Source organism: Juglans regia, chromosome 8 (assembly GCF_001411555.2).
Source record: "Juglans regia cultivar Chandler chromosome 8, Walnut 2.0, whole genome shotgun sequence".
Lineage (NCBI taxonomy): Eukaryota > Viridiplantae > Streptophyta > Magnoliopsida > Fagales > Juglandaceae > Juglans > Juglans regia.
Window position 1 is genome coordinate 30,533,462 of NC_049908.1, and position 21,276 is coordinate 30,554,737.

Here is a 21,276-nt window from a genome sequence, read left to right on the forward strand (position 1 = left end):
TTTTAATAAATTAGGTGTCACATCAAGAAGAAAAAGATAATAGCATAAATTAAAAGACATAATAACATTACTCATATAAATAAATAAAATGCTAGTTTGTCCCTAATTTTATCCAAAAATTTGATTGCTTTTTAATTTTTAATTTTTTTTAATTTTTATATCAACCTAATTATCCAACATAATATAGCCTTGTTTATAAAAATATTTTCTGAAAAATATGGACATAATATAGCCTTGTTTATTAAAGAAATTTTAAAATTTTTTTAATAATACCTTGTTGATTATTTATGAATAAAATATAAATTTGATGAGTGAATAGTGACTCATCAATTTTAAATTTTTTTTTAAAATTACTATAGTTCAAAATCTAAATTAAAAATTTTTAACTAATCCAATATAAATCATTTATATAAAATTTAATTAACATTTAACTCGTACAATGCGAATACTCAAGCATCCCATTTTGAAAATGAACGGAAATTTGAAGTTGTTTTTCAACAAGTCTTGGCCATCCAAAATCCAAATTGGGTTCCAGCATTAGTATTGGATTATATATATATAATCACCTTTTTTGCATATCCATTTTATCATGTTAGCAAAATTTTTATATTGACTTATGATTTTAGACAAAATAATAATATTATTATTTTATTATTATTAATTTTTTGCTAAAATTAATTATATATATTTTTTACAATTAACATCCACTACATATATTTGACATTAATAATACAAATGTAATAATAAAAAATATAATTTTTTATATATTATATTAAAAATATAATAAAATAAAAAAAATATATAATATATTATAATAATAAAATGAATGTCCAAGTGAAGGTTTGTTGTGTTGTTGAATGAGAGAGAAAATGAAAGGATTGTGAGAGAGAGAGTGGGAGGAGAGATAAATAATGATTAAAATATAATTTGTATGGTGAACAATAGTTATCCAAATTTAGATAAGTATTATTTATAGGTAGCTAAATATTTAAATATGCATAAGTCAATATGAAAGATTTCAAAGCCATATTATGTAAATATAATTTTATATATTTATATGTATTCACAAATGCTAATGCCTTTAGATGGTCAACCGGTCACAGATCAAGAAAGCATTGTGACAACAAAAGTGTAGCCCCATCAAATCAACCGGCATTGTAAAGCCAAGGAGATTAAGATAAAATTGTGGTATTAAAAAATGTCGGTGGAACAAATTACAAAAGTCGATCATTGGAAGATATGCACTACAATTAGAGGTGATAAACGGTCCGGTCGGACTGGACCGGACTGGATCGAGATTGAGATCGGTCCGGTCCGGTCCATGATTTTTCCGGACCGGACCGGACCGAATGAAAAAAAAAAAAATTATATATATATTTTTTATATAATAATTATACAATTAACAATATAAAATTTTAAATATGTTATCAATACTTGTTAATATTCTATAAATTAACAATATTTTATATATATCTTCATACAACCTATCACTATTAACAATGTAAAATTTTAAATCTATTATTATTAACACTTATTAATATTCCATGAATTAACTAATATATAATATCAATTAGTTAATTATATAGTAATTATATAAATTAATAATATAGTTTTCATCTAATTTATTATCATTGACCATATTAAATATTTTTTTATTGAATTTGTTACATAATCCACATTAATAAGTCACTTAATTTAATTTAGTATTTTAAATAATTTTTTTATTAATTATTTAAAAAAAGAAAAAAGAAAAAAATTAGGTCAGACCGACTGGACCGGACCGGATCCTTTAGATGTTCGGTCCAATCCAGTCCGAAAAAATGTTGGACCGAAAATATTCCATTTGCAGCCCTAACTACAATAATGTTTTATCCCATTTTATTTTATGTTACAATTTTTTAAAATTTTATATAAAATAAAGTAAATAATTTAATTTTTTAAAATTTAAAATAATAATAAATAATAAAATTTTACTTAATTTTTAATTTTTATCTTAATTTATCTAATTTCAACTGCACCTAAATCAAAGATGACAATAATGCTTTGTATAAAGGGTGGATTGACAAAAATATCAGAGAAAAAAGCAGGGCGTAAGAATGACTGAGTAAATGAGAAAAATAAGTGTCATGAGTCCCACCAGAGCAGTGCGTACATTTTTGCACGAATAATTATATACACATAATATATTATACAATATATTATATAATAATATTATAAAATGAGAATATTTTTATAAAATAATATTATTTTTATAAGATATTTTATAAAAATATCATATATTTAAAATATAATTATATAAAATATTGTAAAAATATTATGTGTAAATCGTTTATCTTTTTTACACATGGATCACGACCAACATGAAATCTTGTAGCTAGGACCTACATCTGCACTTATATCATCTCTTCAGAAGTCATTATAGAGGAACTATAAAATAAAAGAAGTCATTATAAGATACTTTATAAGATTTTAAAAATAAATAAATTAAATTAAATTATTAAAAAATTAAAATACGTTTAAATATAATTTTACTTTAAAACTTTAAAAATTTAAATTATTTTTATGTTTTATTTAAAAATTTATATGACTATCCAAATTAGGTAGGTGGTCAATTCGTTCAAATTAATACTCTGCACGACCCACGACAAGAGACTCACGCCCTCCTCACAAATTCTATAATGAATTCTGAAGAGATATATCGTATACTGTGCAGGTCTAGAATCTACCTATAAGATTTTATATTGGTTGATCCATGTTCAAACCTATCTGCTACTTTGGTGGGTCTCATGACACACTTATTTTTGTCATGGGAGAGATTGGAGTCGGTCGGGTGTCACGCGGCCTTTTACACCGACAAATAATGAGCTGTCACGTATGATTTTGAGTAACATTGAGTATACACTCACATATGCAGCATATCACAATTTAATTTCTTGTGTCCTTTGACCTAGATCTAGGGTTGAGCAAAAATTCGACAATCCGATTTCGAATTCGACTCTGCTCCTAGTCCGCTTTGATTCAGACAAGTCGGACTTGGAGTCGAAATTTTTTTCCTATTGGAAATCGGAGTTGGAGTCGGGGTCGAAGTCAATTGAAGAACTGACTCCGACTCTGCTCCGATTCGCCTCCAATACTCTGCCTCCACCTCCGACTTAGCCCTCCAACTCCGCCTCCGATTTTATACATATTTTATAAAAATATATGTGTTTTTCTATATATTAATCATTTAAATTTTATACAACTATATCTTATATAGTTAGTTAAACTCAATAATATACTAGTCAAATAATATATCTATACTATAATATATAGACTAAATTGACTAATAAATAATAATAGTTTAGTATATGACTATATGTAAATGTCATGCTATTACAAATTTACAGTATTACTACCATGTTACATGTAAGTTGTAACACTAAATTACTAATGTATAAATATAATAACATGTAATACTAATGTATATATAACATACTATAAACACTAAGATGCATAATAACATCAACATGTAATACTAATGGATAAACACTAATCTATAAATTTTGAATAACATATAATACTAATGTATAATAACTAAAGTATTATTCATATAAATTTTATATAACAATATATTGTATTAATTATATTTTTTTACTTAATAAATTCTCAACATATTCTTTTTTATAAATATATTAGTAATACTAATATACATTAGTATATTAATTAGATTTATGGTCTAATACTAATACTATTAGTAATCCACTTTAAGTCTATATATAAATTACTATAGTATTAATTACTAATACTATATTACTATATGATACTATTAACTATAGTGATATACTAGTATTAGTATATTAATACTATCAGTGATATAGTTAGTATAGTGATTTATACTAATAGTATTATATAGTTATACTAAATTAAAATCACTATAGCAAATACTAATATATAGTTATGCTAATCACTATAACTAATACTAATACTAATATAGACTATAATTATAACTTATAGTATTATACCTATACTAAATCGCTATAACTTATACTAATATAGTTATGCTAAATCACTATAACTAATTCTAATGTAGTTATACTAATCATTATAACTATATATAGTATTAATATCACAATTAGTATAATATATAGTATTAATAATAACTAATACTAATATAACTATTAGTATAACTATTATCACTACTAGTATGACTAAAACTAATACTAATATACTAATACTATTAGTGTACTACTAATATTGATATATATTAGTATATATATCAAGTATAAGAGGTTAGAGATTTAATATATATATATAATATTAAATCACTAACATACTAATAGTATGATACTATAGTATTAGTAATTATATTACAAGATATAGTAATAGACTAATAGTATAATATAGTAATACTATATTATATATAAAATAGTAATACTATTTTTTGAATCTTCATTTCATATACGGTGCCTTTTTTTTAATATTCATATATAATAATATATATCATATATTTTTTATGAATCTTCATATATATATATATATAATATAATTAAAAATAGATTCATAGTAATTATAATAGTAAACTATAGTAACTATACAATGCTTTTTTTTTTAATCTTCATTTCGCGTACGGTGCCTTTGTTTATTATAGTGATTAGTTGGATGTGGATATGGAATCATGGATGATGAGAGTACATGTAAAAATATGACTTTCTTTTTATTTTTATTTTTAATTTTTTAATGTATGTTAGTATGTTACTTGTTTTATTTAGTTGTATTTTTTTATTATAATCAAAAGTTTAATAAGTTTGGATTATAATTTTGAGAAAATTGAAATTTGAAAGCCCACAATAATTTTTTTGTTTTTTTTGTTTTTTGTTTTTTTGTTTTTTGTTTTTAAAAAGTGGGTCAAATATGAAGTTAAATTTTTTTTTAAAAAAAAAATCCAAAAATCAGACTCCGCTCCGACAAGTCGAAGGCGGAGCGGATTCTCTACATCTCAGACTCGGAGTCGGAGGTCGGATTCGACCTCTGACAAAATTGGAGTCGGAGTCAGAGGTTGGGCCCTCCGACTCATGCAGTGCATCTGGGAGGGAAAGAAATGGCCGAAACTTTGAAGACAATGAGTGCTCCGTTGTGGATCTCAGAAGTTTATTTTTCAGGGCACTATTTCTTTGGACCACTGTAATAGATTTCAATGGGCTTAACTTTTGTGATTTTATTGCTTCTATTGGTCCTCCTTCCTAACTAGATGTCTCTCTTGTATATTTTCTGTGTATTTGAGTTTTGCCTAGATTCTATTACTAAAATTTTTTCTTACTTGTAAAAAAAAGTCTTTTATCTCTCTTTTCCTTAATTTCTTAATTTGTCAGACTTATTCCAAGGCAAAATCAAGTTTTGCAGAAATTTACACTAGCATATGCACATGTTATTCTTCATAATTGATCAAAACATATAAATATTAATTGAAACATAACACTCCTACCTCTAGGGATTCAATATCCGCCAGAGCCAATCCTTTTTGGTACAGTGCCTCTGCTAATTGATCATGGGTCATCTCCATCTTCTTCTTGATTTTCTGGATTAAAGAAGAAAGTATTAATTGCCTCAGAACCAGAAAAGCAAACATATGAGAGAGTGGCATAAGGTAAGCATTGGTCTCAACTTCAGGGTCACTTTTGAGCGAGAAAATTTTTGCCAACTCATCTTTGTCTATACTATCAATCAAAACTGTGACCATTCCTCTCATTTCAAGTACACCACATTAGGCATAATGGCACAATCTTCCAAACAACCATGATTTGACGACTGCCCCTAATTCCTCTCCAACATGAAAATAAATCTACCACCCTCATAGGCATTACTCAAGCGATACCTAGCCTATTAAAGATTTCATCCCATAAAGCATTAGCAAATCACAATGAAGAAAAGGTGGTCCACCGATTCTCTATTTCTTTTACACATAAAATACCAATCCATTATAATGATGCCGTGCATTTTCAATTTGTCGATAGTCAAAATTTTCCCCTGGGAGACCAGCCAAACAAAGAAAGCAACCTTGATAGGTACTTTGCTTCGAAAATCAATAGAAGAATGAGATGACATTACCTTATCAAAGGATCTGACTGAAAAGTTCTTATTTCCCAAGTGAATCCAAATCAACCTATCATCCTCTCCAACCTTTAAATTCAGTGCATATAACACTATAAAACTCAGTAATGTCCCCCGCCTCCCAATCCTGGACAACTCTAATAAACTTTACAGACCACTGAAGAAAACCAGTAGATAGGTCCATGTAATCAGCCACAAAGGCACCCTTATCCAATGCAATCCTATATAGAGAAGGGAAAGCATTCTTCAAAGCAGCATCGCCACACCATATATCTTGCCAAAATCTGATTCGTGTTCCCCTTCCCACTTCAAATCAGAGATTTCTGAAAAAACTTTCCCAACCACTCCGGATAAATTTCAAAATACCCATACTATACACCCCTCTTACTTCATTTGAGCACCAACCTCCCCAAATACTCCCATATTTGACATCAATAACATCCCTCCACACATCATCCTCTTCCTGATAATACCGCTACAACTGTTTCCTTAAAAGTGACTTATTGAAAATTCTCAGTTTTCTAACCCCCAATCCTCCACAAGATAAAGGGGTACAAATCTTATCCCACTTGATCAAATGGAATTTTTTCTCATCTTCTAAACCTTCCCACAAGAAAGCACGAAAAATCTTTCCATTCTATTAGCCACCCTTGCAGGCAAAAGAAATAAAGATAGAAAGTATGTTGGAAGGTTAGATAAAGTGCTCTTGATTAAAAGGTGATTCTACCGCCTTTGGACAAATAAATCATTTTCCAACCAGCCAATCTACATTCAATCTTTTCAATAATCTCATCCCACATAGCCTTGGATTTATGAGGAGCCCCAAAGGAAGACCAAGATACTTTATAGGCAAATATGGCACCTTGCAACCCAGAATAATATCAGCCAATTCTCCTAAATTATTAACCAAACCGACATGAACCATTTCATATTTTGATAAATTCACCTTAAGTCCAGAATTAGAGAACGCCTGAAAGATTTAGGATTAATTCATTACATTCTTAAGGAAAACAAATAAATAAAATATAAAAAGAACAAAAAATCAGCGCCATATTAAAATTTATAAGAATATTTAGAAATCACAAATAATGAATTTGGACAAGCTCTGTTTGAATAGCAGCACAAAAGGAGTCAAGATGCTACCATTTCCTGTATCTCCAATGCTATAAGAAATAGGTGATCTAACATAGCTGCTTCCCCCACCCTCTCTCTCTACGCTCTCCCCCTTTCCCACTAAATTCAATAATTTTTCATTTCTGTTGTAGTGGTCAAAAAGAAAATGCAGGAACCACATTGCAAGCAACAAAAACAGAGTTGGTACTCGACCTTAGGTATTGGAGTGGCTTACTTATGTTCCAAGATTTCTAAACAACTTTGTCTCTGAATCTGTGAAGGCTGCTGCAAAAAGCCCATGAGATAATATATATATATATATATATATATATATAAGTAAACAATTGTATTAATGATGATAAGCATAGCCCAAGTACACAAAATAGTATAAAGAGATAAAGTATATCTAGGTCGTAGCAATAGAAACAAGAAAGTCATGAAAATCAAGGCCATTAAAGTCTGCAGCTATGGCCCATAGGAATAAAGTTAAAAAAATAAAGATCTAAGTTACTTTAGTGAATGCTCCTTATCTTCAAACGTTTGGTCGTTACACTCCTGTCACAGACACCACATAATACAGATAAGTATTATCTTTCACACGACTTTGATTTGTGGAATGCCTCCTAGTCCTGGATGTGTCCAGCTAGCCAAAAACTCAACCAATGTGGTGGGCATTACCCAAGCTAACTCTACTCGGACGAACATTTCATTCCACACCATCTCTTCACAAATTCACACCTCTAGTAAGTAAAGTAGAAAATCCAAATTTACATGATATGCCTTATCCATATCCAGCTTACAAAGGATCCCTGTAGAATCATATTTTAGTCAGCTATCCAGGCATTCATTGGCAATAAAAACTGAGTCTAGAATTTGCCTTTCATGATCCCTTTCGGCAAATTCATTACTGACAGCAAATGGATCGGCATGCTATTTAAAACATGTTTTACAAGAACTATTTTTCCTCCAAAAGACAATAGCCTACTCTTCGAGTCCTCAAGTTTTTTTTGTATTTTGGCTAACAATGGTTCAAATATGAGTAAAGTGACTCTTCCCATTAAGAAGGGCACCCCAAAATATGTACACGGCCACTTTCCCTCTTCAAAACCCGATAATCTCATCACCTCATCTTCCTGGCATACAAAAAATTATTAGAGAAAAAGACCGAAGATTTATGTGCACTTACAAGCTGTCCCGACATTCGTTCATAAGATCGAAGCACCCTTATGAGATTTCGAATGATTTCTTCCCTCCATGAGGAAAAATTAGAAGATCATCCGCATATAAAAGGTGGCTAATCATAGTACCTCCACCCGAATTAAAAGCCTTCATACCTCCTTGAAATTTTTTTTAAGCATCCGAGATAAGATCTCCTCCGTTAGAATAAAAAGATACGAAGACTAAGGATCTCCTTGACGAAGACCACTAGAAGGCTGGAAAAATCCTTTCGAACTCCCACATTTAGCATAATCGAATAAATCGGGGAAGAAATCGAATTATAAATAATATTTCTCCACTCATTCAAAAATCCCAATTTCCTCAATACCTCCAGCGAAAATTGCCAATTTACCCAATCATAAGCTTTTGCCATATCAATTTTGATCATTACATTTCCCCCCTCGACTTCAGATTTAGCCCCTGTACCAACACTTGAGCAAGTGCAATATTATAAAAAATGCTACGCCCACGAATAAAAGCCGCTTGCTCCAAGGATATAATTTTTTCCAAGATTGTCGCCAAATAGAAAACCATTACTTTTACCATAATTTTATAGACCATCGAGCACAAACTAATCGGTCGAAATTATGTAAAACCGTATGGGACATCCACCTTTGGAATCATGACAATATTCGTTGCACCAAAAAACTTAGACATCGGTTTACCTTAAAAAACTCTCTCGTTATAGCCAACAAATCATGCTTCACAATTTCCCAAGCAATCCTAAAAAAACTGGTCGTATAGCCATCAAGACTCGGGCTACTTTCTTACAGTATGGACCACAATGTTGCCCGTAGCTTTCCCATCGATGGTGGCACACTAAAGCATATGCTTTCCTGTACTGAAATCACCAGTATGAGCAAATCCAACGCCTCCTCATCAAACTCCACACTAGACGTGGTCAACAATTCTTTGTAAAAATTAACAGCTCCATCGTGTACTACATCAACTGATTCCAAAGCTTGCCCATTTGGAATATTAATCCGATCAATGAATTTATTCTTCTTCTTAACAACTCTAACTCATGCTTCCAGTTTCTAACCTCAGCCAAAATTATGTCCCTTTGCGAAGGCTTGTCCACAGCCTGATTCTTCATCAAGTTCTTATTATTATCAGCATTCTCTTTCACATCCACCACTTCCACACCTACTTTGGGTCCTCTCTCTTACCCTCCTCAGTCTTCTTTGCATTTGCCCCTACCCTCCCATTGCGACTCCTTCTACCACACCTCTGATCCATATGCCCCTGTTTACGATAAAGCGTACAAAAAGCAAGGATTGTCTCATAAATAACGTTCTGAAAATGACTCGATTCCAATCCTGGGGTGCCAAGCCAAAATGAATGTCTCAAAGGTTTTGAGATATCCATCTCTACACAAATACGCGCTGCCTCTGGTCTTGTTACACACACCATAGCATTGTCCCGCTTAAGAAATCGCCCAAATCCCCCACTTTTACTCTTCAATATCGAGGCATGAAAATAATTTGGAAGTAACCTAGGCACGGAAATCCAAACAGCCACCATAGGCGATTCTTCTTCTTCATTGAATTCCAGGGTCCAATGAAATACTCTGTACAACACACCCTATATTTCAGCATTCCCTCGAGCCATAACACTGATAAAGTCATCCTCATTCGACATCCTAGTCAATACGACCCTTGGGCTATTAAGTTGGCCCACAACCAGCATGGCTCTCAAGCCCCAAAGATTCTTGATAAATCCTCTAACATGATCCAAGGAGGGTCTACGCCGTAAAAACTTCAGAACAACCGAGAACTAAAAAGGTTATGCCGTTTGCTTGATCTCAGCCTTCGAGAATAGTCTTGAATTCATACAAATGCGAAGTGTGGCTTGGATCATAATTTCCAGTCCGTACTAAGCACATAAAATATATAGGTGATGAAGGTGGACGTTAGAGCAGCTAAACAAATGATTCGACAAAGGACAGACGCTATTATAAACCGACAGTAAACATGACTATCAAACATATGGTTATGTTTCGAGGAATACTTTTGAAATGATGTCACGATCTTGAAAATTAATTGTTGATAGGGATAACTGCAGCACATATTAAAATACATGAATACATTTTGAAAAAGCAAAACAAATGAGTTAACAATACAGACATAAATAAAAAGAAATTGAAAACAAAAGAGCCACGTATGCAGATAAAATAACAATTCCATATGCCAAAATCTCCTATAATACTGATAACCGATCCCATCCCATGTAAAATTTTTGTCAGGCAATATACTGCTCTGGAGCTTGTCATTATTCCACCCATTTCTTTCCAATAAGGGGCAACAGAACTGCACTTCCTATCTGTTGGAGATGAAATAAATGGCAGGTAACCCTTTTCAAGAATATAGGTGGCACTTCAACCTTTGGCACTTAAAAGTGAGAAATATTCAACTCTTGCACAATACTAAAACGCAACATGTTGCTTCATACAACCTCATTAGTCTCCAATTTACTAATATGCCGTTAAATTTTCTAGCTTGACTAAAACGTTTACTGCAGTCTTAAATTTAAGAAGTTGGTTACTATGTGGGGTATCAATTTAGTCAATTAAAACATCATCGTTTATCTAAGCGCCAAAACAGATGGCAACCCGACCATGCTATCCATTCTTGATTCTGAGAAACTAGTAATAGGCCAATGACAGAATATCAAAGGCAACATTGCGCTGCATGCCCTGCATGCTTCATTTATCAAGCGAAACTCATAGCTTGAAGAGCGTTAAGGATGTAACATTTCAGAACCTTTGAAATACACACAAACCGATCCTCTACCATGCAACGAAAACGACTTCTTTGATAATTTTAAACATAAATGTATTTATTGACAGAATCAAATCCCACCAAATTAGCAATCTCTTGATATTAGGAAATTTGTCTTTTAATTGTAATTATTTAGAAATTTTTTTATTCAATTGTAATTATTTCCTTTTTAATAGTTACCATAAAAAGGCTAGGTATGTATCTATATATTGTAGACGTTCTTACATTGTAATTCATACTTTTGAGAAATAAAGTGTTCAATTCCTAACATGGTATCAGCCAAACAACGTTCCTAATCCTCCAACCCCCCTCCCTCCCCTTATTTCCTTCACCCATATGATTGATTCCTCTTGCCTCATTCTAGTCTCTGGAATACTCACTGGAGATAACTATCCCAAATGGCAAAAAGCTATGACCCGTGCATTCAACGCCAAAAACAAACTCAGTTTTGTTGATGGTACCCTTTCCCCACCCGCCACAGATTCACCAAACTAACTGTAATAACAATTAATTATACAGGGGCATAAGTGGAATAGAAACTATCAAACAAAAATATTATTCATTCCTATTCATATGCCTATAGACACTTTTAATATATAAGGGATATAAAGGCATTAGAATGGCTGTCACTACCTCGACTCAGGGTGAAGAGTTGATGGAGCCCCCAAGACCTGTAGAAGAACTCAACGGCGTCGTTGTGGTCGGCATTGTTGTTGTTGGTAGCTGTGGGGCTCTGTTGGACCCCACCCATGACTTGCTTTCCTCTTTCCACATCCAAAAAGTAGTTCCCCATCTTTGTCTCTCTCTCAAGCCTAAATGAGATTCCTTTTTTATTTTTTGTTTTCTCTTCTCTATTTAAAACTCTAGATAAATTATTTACTTAGAGAAAATGTGTGTGTTGAGGATTGTGATTGTGGAGGATTGTCTATCTTTGTTCTGCTCTATTTATTAAGGGAGATTAAGGGAGAACAAGTTGTTTCCTTATATGTGTATAAGATGCAATATTTCCTTCCTTCCTTCCTTACAAGAACCTACGAAATTGCAGCATCTTTTACGAAGTAAGAGGTGTTTTCTTCTCAAACACAACATTTGTTTCTTTCTTAGGACTCAACGAAATGCAGATTGCCTGAAGATTTTTTTTTATTCCCCTTTGAGTAATTTCGCATTAAAATCAAAACAGAGAAAAACAAAAATAGGTATTAATGAAGCCAGGAGAAGAGTTTTTAAATACAACAAAATTAATTTTTTATTTATAAAATCATTATTCATTTGCATCTTTTTTGTAGTTGTTGAAAACTTGAAAGCAATGTTCAAGAGTTTTTGAATTGATTGAACACTGGACATAGTTTAATGACACGAAATAATGATAGAACTTGTAAAAGAACCTTGACTGACTATGATATGTTGAATTCAACGTTCCAAGTGTTAGTGTAAGAGGGGTTGCAAAACAATAAATAGTGAGAGAAGAGTTTGCTTTAAGGTGCGTTACAATGTCGCTTTCCTTAAGACAATATTTGCCCCCACCAATAACGGTATGCACACGGGTTACAAGCGAATTTGCCTCTAAGATACAATGAAGCCCAGAACAAATCTGTTTGTTTAACTGTGTTATGCACACACGAAATTAGACCCCGAATATCCTCAAATTTTGCTATTCAACCAAGAAATTAGAAATTTGTTCTCTCGAGAATATACTGATTCTAACAAATTTTGAAGAAGTGAAAAATTTGGGAGAGGGAGAGAGAATTCGAAATTAAATTCTGGGATACTCAAATGGTAGGCTAATGAATCTATTTATAGATGACCAAAAGTTGTGATCGAAAAGTTATGACTTGTTGTTTTGCTGAATAGGTACATGTATTGTGCCTGTTGCCATATCACACAATAGTTGGACTTAGTCCAATGCTTGCCTTGTTTTTTTCTCCACCTGGTCGACACTAGTTCGAACTATGGGGTGTGCGCTTTGGTAATTTTTTTTTCCCATTTTCCCAAGCATTGCATTGCCTTGCACGCCCCACCTTATTTGCGTTGCACCACTTCATGGAACAGCCTCACACATGCATGCCTTGGTGCTGGCCACATGCATCTTGGAGAGGCCTCTTCATAAATCAACAAAACTTCTTTTAGAAGATGTGTGATTCGAAGCTAATCCTATTAAATGGGAAGCCTCAGTACCATTAAACCATTCCATTTAAAGGCTTATGGTATGCAAATAAATACAAAATAATATAACCGTCGTAAACTTTTTATAACTTCTCTTTTTAAAATAATTCATAATTTTTAAAATCAATCTAAAAATATTATTAATAAATATAATATATATTAATTATTTTAAAAATATTTCTAATCTTTAACGTAATGGTCCTTTCCTCTTTAATTCGATGTGACAAACGAATAGAATAGATATTTGAAGAAGGGTTGAATCTTTCGGATTGCCTTATAGTACTCTATTTCAATTAGTCAAAATTAAAGGATAATTTTAATGAATATAAAAAAAATTTAACTTTTGACTATTCTATTTATATAAATCTCTATATTAAAATAATTATTTTTTTATTATATAATAATAAAATAATATAAGATAAATTTAATTTTAATTATTCACATCAAATCTTCACATTAGATTATATATTTATTTATTATATGATAATGAATAACTAATAATTTTAAAAATATTTAATTTTTTTAATTCTTAATTTATTTAATTTTATCATATTTTATTATTCTACTTATTATATGTTAATTAATAATTATATTTTTATTAAATTAATATATCATTAAGTTAAATTAATATATTAATTATGATAAAATATGTGATAGAAAGAAAATAAAAGATAAATAATTTATAAAATATATATTTAATGTACGTACAGTAACCTTCAAATTTAAAAAATTTTTAAAAATTACTGTAACCAAATTTTAAATATTTTAAATTTAATTAATTTAATGTGAACATATTTTATGTTTTAATATTACATTTAACTTTTAACTAATCTAACGCGAGTCCTCTTACTTCGCTTCGTCACTCTCCCCCTCCCCCTCCCCCTCCCCTTCTGTCTCTCTTTCTACCTGGGTTTGATTGTTCTCCTCCAGCTCTCTCCCCGTCCTCTCTGCTGAGCTCTCAAGGGGTGTTCTGGGGTGAGTTTGGAAGTTCTCTCTTTCCCTGTATTATTTTCTCACTCCTGATTTTTATCTCGTGGGTTGATATTGTTCTTTCATGTTCTGGTTTTGTTTCTTTTCATCTGATTCGTAATAAATGTTACTCCTTTTCTTGGTAGTACTCCATTTTTGGGGGGCAGTTTGACTGTTGAGGAAGTTAAATATTTACACATAAGGAGTATGTACTTAAGTTTGCTAAGTGTTATTCTTCACAGTTTGCATTGGGTCTTGCGCTAGGTGTTACATAATGATGATCTTTGTTTCCCATCTGATTTTGTATAGTATTTGTTGTACTCTTTGGTTGGGTGTTGAGAAGGTTGGGGAAATTAAGAGAGAAATGATAATGGGTACATTGGTTAGTCTTTTTCCGACTTCAGTTTTAGCCGCATCAGCTTCATACTCTCTGCCCATGCAAGTTCTGTTATCCGGTAGTTTGGACTTTGGAGTGTGGACTCGTAATATCTTGCATTTACCGCTGTTTCTGAGTAGGAAAAAAAATGAATATTCTACTCGATTGGGCCTTTTGGATATATATAATCTAAATTTAAATTTCTGCCTGGGAATCGAGTTTTCTAGCTATTATTTGAATATATATTTTCCTTTAGAGTTTTTAGGGGTTTAAATTCAGTGAAAGCAAGTGATGTGTGTGTGTGTGTGTATTTATGTATGTGAATGTGTGTGTGTGTGTGTGTGTGGTAAACCTGTTTGCTAGCTTCAAAACGATGCAAATTTCGACTTTCTTTTCAAAGAAAAGGTTTTCCGGCAAAAAAAAATTAGCAGTCAAGAGTTGGATTATCTTGCATTACTTTTGAAAAAGCACCTCCTTTTTGCCATCTGAACATCATTGGAAGGGAGGGATTTATGAATCCAATTACCATAGCTGAGAGCATACTTTGATTGACCCAACATTTTTAATTATGTTCTAGTAGACTTTTTTGTTGCTTGTATTGCTTTCCACCTTTGTCTGTCCTCCTTTTTCCATTTTGAGGTCGTCTTATGTAATATAGATCCAATAAGCTGTTTCATTTAGAACACATTAAACGATGGTGAAGGCTGTGGCTGTTCTTGGCAGCAATGAGGGTGTCAGTGGGACTATCTACTTCACCCAAGAAGCTGATGGTAAGTTGGAAATCCTGTCTGATCACCCAGCAAGTGTAGATGTCTATTTTTCACATTTTGAAAGACATTTTTGTTGCAAATTTTCAGGCTCTACAACAGTAAGTGGAAATATTTCTGGCCTTAAGCCTGGTCTCCATGTTCATGCACTTGGGGACACAACAAATGGTTGCATGTCAACTGGTATAGTCCAAAGAGATGATGTTTGTTTCTTCGTATCTAAAGCATCCAGTCCAAGAGCAAACCCCACTTTGCTCCACACTAATCCCTTTTGTCTTTAATTTTATTTTTAATCTACCTGCTTACAGGACCACATTTCAATCCTGCTGGCAAAGAGCATGGTGCTCCTGAGGATGAGAATTGGCATGCTGGTGATCTTGGAAATGTCACTGTTGGTGATGATGGTATGTGCTGTGTTTACCTCTATCCCCTTGGTCATTCGTTGACAGCTTCCCAATCGTTGGACTCTATCATGTTCTATAATATGCAGGGGAGTAATCCAACTTTCAGGATGAGCTGCTGAGATCTTTCTTGCCCGCCCCACTTTATATGAAAAGCCAGCGGCAGCTAGTGTTTAAGTTCCTAGTTCTATCTCCCATTTATCATCCGTGAGTCATCTACTGTAGTTGCCCTCCTGTTTATTTTACTCAACCTTAACTCCATTGCAACCAAGTATTTTTCATTTATCTATGATTTTTATATTTGTTGGGGGGAGGCTACTGGCTACATGTACCAAGGGAAAGGTGAACACTTCTATGAGTACCCTTGATCTTGACTTGCCAAAGCAGCTGTAGCCAAATCAAGTGGCTCATAGAAGTTAACTGGCCAGTCCTTGTGAGATCTCTTTCTTTGATCTCCGTCAACAATCTGCTTACCGAACTTCTCATGTTCTTTTGTTTTAGTCTTTTTTCTTTTAATTATTGCTATTTTTAACTTTTTTGGATGGGTAAAGAGAAGGGAGAGAAGAGGAAAATGGCATAGGATTTAGCCTTTTTAAGAGACCCTTCTCAAACATCAATTGTTAATACGGGTCACCTTCCAGGCAAGCTGCTTTGATTTCCCAGCAGTTTGCATCTAATGGTGCCTACAGTCTTCTACCAAAAAAGTTACTAAAAAATAATATGCAGAGCAAATTGTTTCGGCTGTTAGTTACCTGATAAGAAGGCTTAAGATGGGTATGTATTTTGTTCTGACACACAGTGGTGCACTAATGGATGGTATGTCTGTTGTCATACAGGGACAGCCAAGTTCACAATAATTGACAAGCAGGTGTGTTTCATTTTCTGTTTAAGTTTTACTTTTGCACATATCTTTAGTTACTTTTCACTGATGTATTTTACAATTTTGGAGATTCCACTTTCTGGACCAAATTCCATTATTGGAAGAGCTGTTGTTGTCCATGAAGATCAGGATGATCTTGGCAAGGGTAAACTCTTGAAACACACTGCTTGAAATCGTTCTGTTTTAGTTTTTATTTTCTGTATATTCATGATTAAAGCCAGCTATATGTAAACCAGTCTGAGTCACAATTGGAGCATCTGTGTTGATAAATTGATTTACTTGGTAAACAAGAAGAGTAAGGGCTTTTATTTTGTTTTTGTTTTTGTGGGGGTAAAGGTCACCACTTTAAGCTAAAGCTCTAGATATTTAGGGTAAATATTAGAAAATTGAGATTTTGATACCCCCTTTCAAGTTTGTCAGAGGTTAAAATAATGATGTTACTCTCAAGTCTGAAGCCTTTGAATTGGTTTCTAATATGGACTTCTGTTATTGAATTTTTCCCATTTCCCCAAGTGCTGTTGAAGTTATTCTAGAAAAAGCTGCATTAGGGCATGTTTGAACACACTCTGAATTCTCAAAATTGCCAAAACTTCTCATAATTCTCAAAAATTTTCATAATTTGATTCCCAAGCATCACTCAAAACAAAAACTTTTCAATTTCAAATTTTCAGTTTTTTCATTTAATCATTACCTAATCATTATTCAAACATAAAAATCAATACAATTTTTACAAATTTCAAAACAAAATACAAAAATCAATACAACTTTTACAAACTTCAAAACAATTTTTTTTTTTTTTAAAGTAAAAGTAGAACTTTTGTTGATAGGAAGCCCAAGTATACAGAAAATGCCTAAGTTCCACTAAGCACTAGTGAGGGATACAATCAAATCATGAAAAATGTCTCATTACAACTAATGCCCGATGCCCAAGAAAATAAAGCATTATAAAAGAATCTCTTCAGCTCATCCAAGAAACGCTCCGTCTTCAAACATTTTTTTTGTATTAAAACAAAAATAATATTAAAAAATAATATTCAAACAATTTTCTAATTTTATAATATTTTTATTCAGCTTCTTCTCTCTCATTTCTCAAAACCCAATAAAACATCTTCACTTAAACCATTTCACTACTATTCACAAAATTCTGATATACTCCAAGTGTCCAAACATGCCCTTAGATTGGTTTCTTCTTGTAGAGGTACTTGTAGATTAGGGCTGTATATTTTACTGTCTCCCATTTTCCTGTGATAATCACTGTTTTTTATGTACTTATTCCATTTTTTTATGCATTTGCCAATGCATTTGGATTTGCTTCTTAATGCTAATGAATATCTGGACATCAACTCTTGCTTGACAAATTGATGCTTCTAGATTTCCCAGCATCAATTTGAGGGGGGGTGTCACGGAGATATGATTTGAGTATCATTATTGTAATTTTAGTAATGTTTTCCTTTATAGTTAGATACTTTCCTTTCTAGCTAGATATATACATAACTGTGTAAATACTTACCTTGTATAGATATTAGGCGCTGGAAATCTGGAATTTATTGTGTAAAATCCCTTCTATATAATGAAAGAAATCCCTATGGAAAGGGTATTCAGACCAATTTGACAGAGAATCCATATGGTCATGTTAACTAGGATTTCTTATGTTACTTGGGTGGTGTGGTTTTGGGGAAAGATGAATTTCATGGATTAGGCATTGCATTACTACAGCCCCTTTTTTTTGGTTTTGGTGAATGGTGCGCTGGAGGGTTTCTTTAACAGCTCTAGGGGATTAAGGCAAGGGGACCCTCTTTCCCCTTTTCCGTTTGTCATTATTATGGATGCACTTAGTCGTATGTTGGAAGCAGTTGTTGTTGATGGAGGTTTTCTTTCTGGTTTCTCTGTGGGAGGTGTTAATATTTCTCATCTTGTCTTCGTTGATGATACTTTACTTTTGTGTGAGCTGGACAATGGTCATATTCTATATTTGAGGGCTCTTCAGATTTGTTTTGAAGCTGTCTTTGGCTTGAAGGTGAATCTTTTGAAGTCTGAAATGGTTCCCGTGGATATAGTGAATAATGTTCAGGATTTGGCGAACATTCTGGGTTGTAAGGTCTCTTCGCTGCCCTTGAAATATCTTGGTCTTCTGTTGGGGGCTGCTTTCAAGGCAAAATCTATTTGGGAGGGTGTGTTAGAAAAAAATGATAGAAGGTTGGCAGGTTGGAAAATGATTTATTTGTCTAAGGGCGGTAGATTAACTCTTATCAAAAGTATGTTATCTAACCTCCCTTCATACTTTCTTTCCTTATTTCTGTTACCTGCTAGTGTGGCCTCTCAAATTGAGATGATGTTTCGTAATTTTCTTTTCGGAGGTATTGGGAAGTAAGCTTAAGTTTCACCTTGTTGGCTGGGATAAAGTTTGTTTTCCGGTATCTTGTGGTGGTTCGTGGGTGCATAACTTGAGGATCTTCAATAAAACACTTTTGGAGAAATGGTTGTGGAGATATCACCAGGAAGGGGAGAGTTTGTGGAGAGTCGTTATAGATTCAAAATACAGGGAGTCTTAGGAGGGTTGGTGTGTTTTTCCTACTCTTTACCAGATGTCTAGTGACAAAAGAAGCTTTGGTGGCTGGCTTGTTGGTGTGTTATTGTGATATCCCATATGATAAGGATAAGGGTTGGTGGTGTATGGGATCCCACATTACTTGAGAATGAGAAGTTCTTGTTTCAATGGGGCTCCAATTGTATCATTGACTATTCATTTTGGAGTATAGGTTATGTGGTTTGGGCCTTCCATTGGGGTGTTACAGTTCTAATGGTTCTTTCCATTGGAATGTCAGTTTTGTTAGAGCAGCTCATGACTGGGAACTTGGAATGTTTGCTGATTTTTTTGACAACTTGTATGCTATGTTCTTTTGTTTGGTAATGTGATGGAGGATAGGGTGATTTGGACTCTTGATGGAAATTCTAGGTTCTCGGTGCGTTCCTTTCTTGTGTAAGAAAAATGGGGAATCCGTGGATTTTCTATTGTTACTTGTGATGTGGCTAGGTTCTTGTGGAATGAGATTACTAATGATTGGTGTGGTATGGGTTATGCCTGGCAGAGTGTGGAAATTTTAAAGTGCTGGACAGGTATTAGGGGAAATATTGACATCGCTGCTGTGTGGAAGATGATTATTCCTCTTTGTATTATGTGGTGTTTGTGAATGGAGAGAAATAAGAGGTGCTTTGAAGACCAGGAGCCATTCCTTGGATGAGCTGAAGAGATTTTTTTTATAATACATTATTCTCTTGGGCGTCAGAGTATTTAGTTGTAATGAGGGCAGTTTTCATGATTTGCTTGCATCTCTCATTGTTGTTTATTAGTACTTAGGCTTATCGTGTGTATACTTCCTGTGTACTTGAGCTAAGCCTTTTCCTATTAATAAAGTTTACTTTTACTTAATAAAAAAAAATTATTGCCACTTCGAACTTAATATAATTATTTGATATGTAGGGGGACATGAGCTTAGCAAAAGCACCGGAAATGCTGGTGGCTGAGTAGCTTGTGGTATGTAAATTATCCAGATCACCCTGAAGCATAATCGATGCATAATTCGAACATAATTTATAGCCCATTTTTAATTTGGCTTTGTGTCCAATTTTTAGCATGTGTAGGTGTTACCAACTCGCTCTCTCTCTCTCTCTCGCTCTTTGGAAATAGCATATATTGTCTATTTGATCTATGAAAAAATCTGCATTGTGATTTTTTCTTTATTCTTTTGTCTTGTCTTTTACCTTCTGCTCGCATGATGTTTAATATTACCTCGGAATTTTGTGCAGGTATTATTGGTCTGCAAGGATGAACTGCTGCTCCCAAAACCGTTAATCTAGTGTGTAGAGCATTATCTCCTGCAATTAGGCTTGTGAAGGACTTCCTGAGTACTCTTCTAAATAAATGACAAACCTCTTTCTTATCAGTATTACATAAAGTTCATCAAATTTTCATTTGCCTTAGTTGTAATGTTCTCATACGCATGCACGTAAGGGATGTACCAAGCAACCCCCAGTGTATCTCAATCTAACATTCAAGGGTCATAGCATTTTTTTCATGCTAGATCTTATTAGAATAACCAGTGAACCAAACATCTCACTTGCACACAACAAAGTACGAGAGCATCGTAACCCTTATCCAAATATCATTGACGATGAGATCTCTTTGTTTGGTCATGAGAAAATTACAACTCATTGAAAAATGCAGGCATCACTATAACTTATCAACACCCCCACAAAGCAAGCAACTGGGAATCAGAAGGGTTTGCAAGATACCAGATTTTTGTTAAAATAACTAGAAAAATGGACAGCACTTAAAGATACATCGATTACAAAATCGATGCGCGCATTTAATAGTGAAAAAATCCCTCTGGTAGAAATACCCACTAGGTTGTAAGTGGGTATTTCGAATCAAGTATAAGGCAGATGGAACTATAGAAAGACACAAAACTAGATTGGTAGCTAAAGGCTACACTCAACAAGAAGGATTGGATTTTTTTGACAC

The 21,276-nt window shown here is 33.0% G+C and overlaps 1 protein-coding gene and 1 non-coding gene across 2 annotated transcripts; both read left to right on the forward strand.

The window, feature by feature from the left end:
* The first annotated feature begins 15,373 nt into the window (after window positions 1-15,373).
* LOC108979668 (superoxide dismutase [Cu-Zn]-like) lies at window positions 15,374-20,821 on the forward strand. The gene is made up of 7 exons (XM_035693314.1): window positions 15,374-15,476; window positions 15,564-15,656; window positions 15,782-15,877; window positions 16,711-16,742; window positions 16,824-16,899; window positions 20,236-20,289; window positions 20,562-20,821. The coding sequence occupies exons 1-6, from the start codon at window positions 15,401-15,403 to the stop codon at window positions 20,277-20,279; spliced, it is 417 nt and encodes a 138-aa protein (XP_035549207.1). The 5' UTR covers window positions 15,374-15,400; the 3' UTR covers window positions 20,280-20,289; window positions 20,562-20,821.
* LOC118349320 lies at window positions 16,259-16,364 on the forward strand. Its single transcript, XR_004802294.1, has one exon. It is a non-coding gene; the product is annotated as a small nucleolar RNA snoR109 (small nucleolar RNA).
* Window positions 20,822-21,276: the final 455 nt, after the last annotated feature.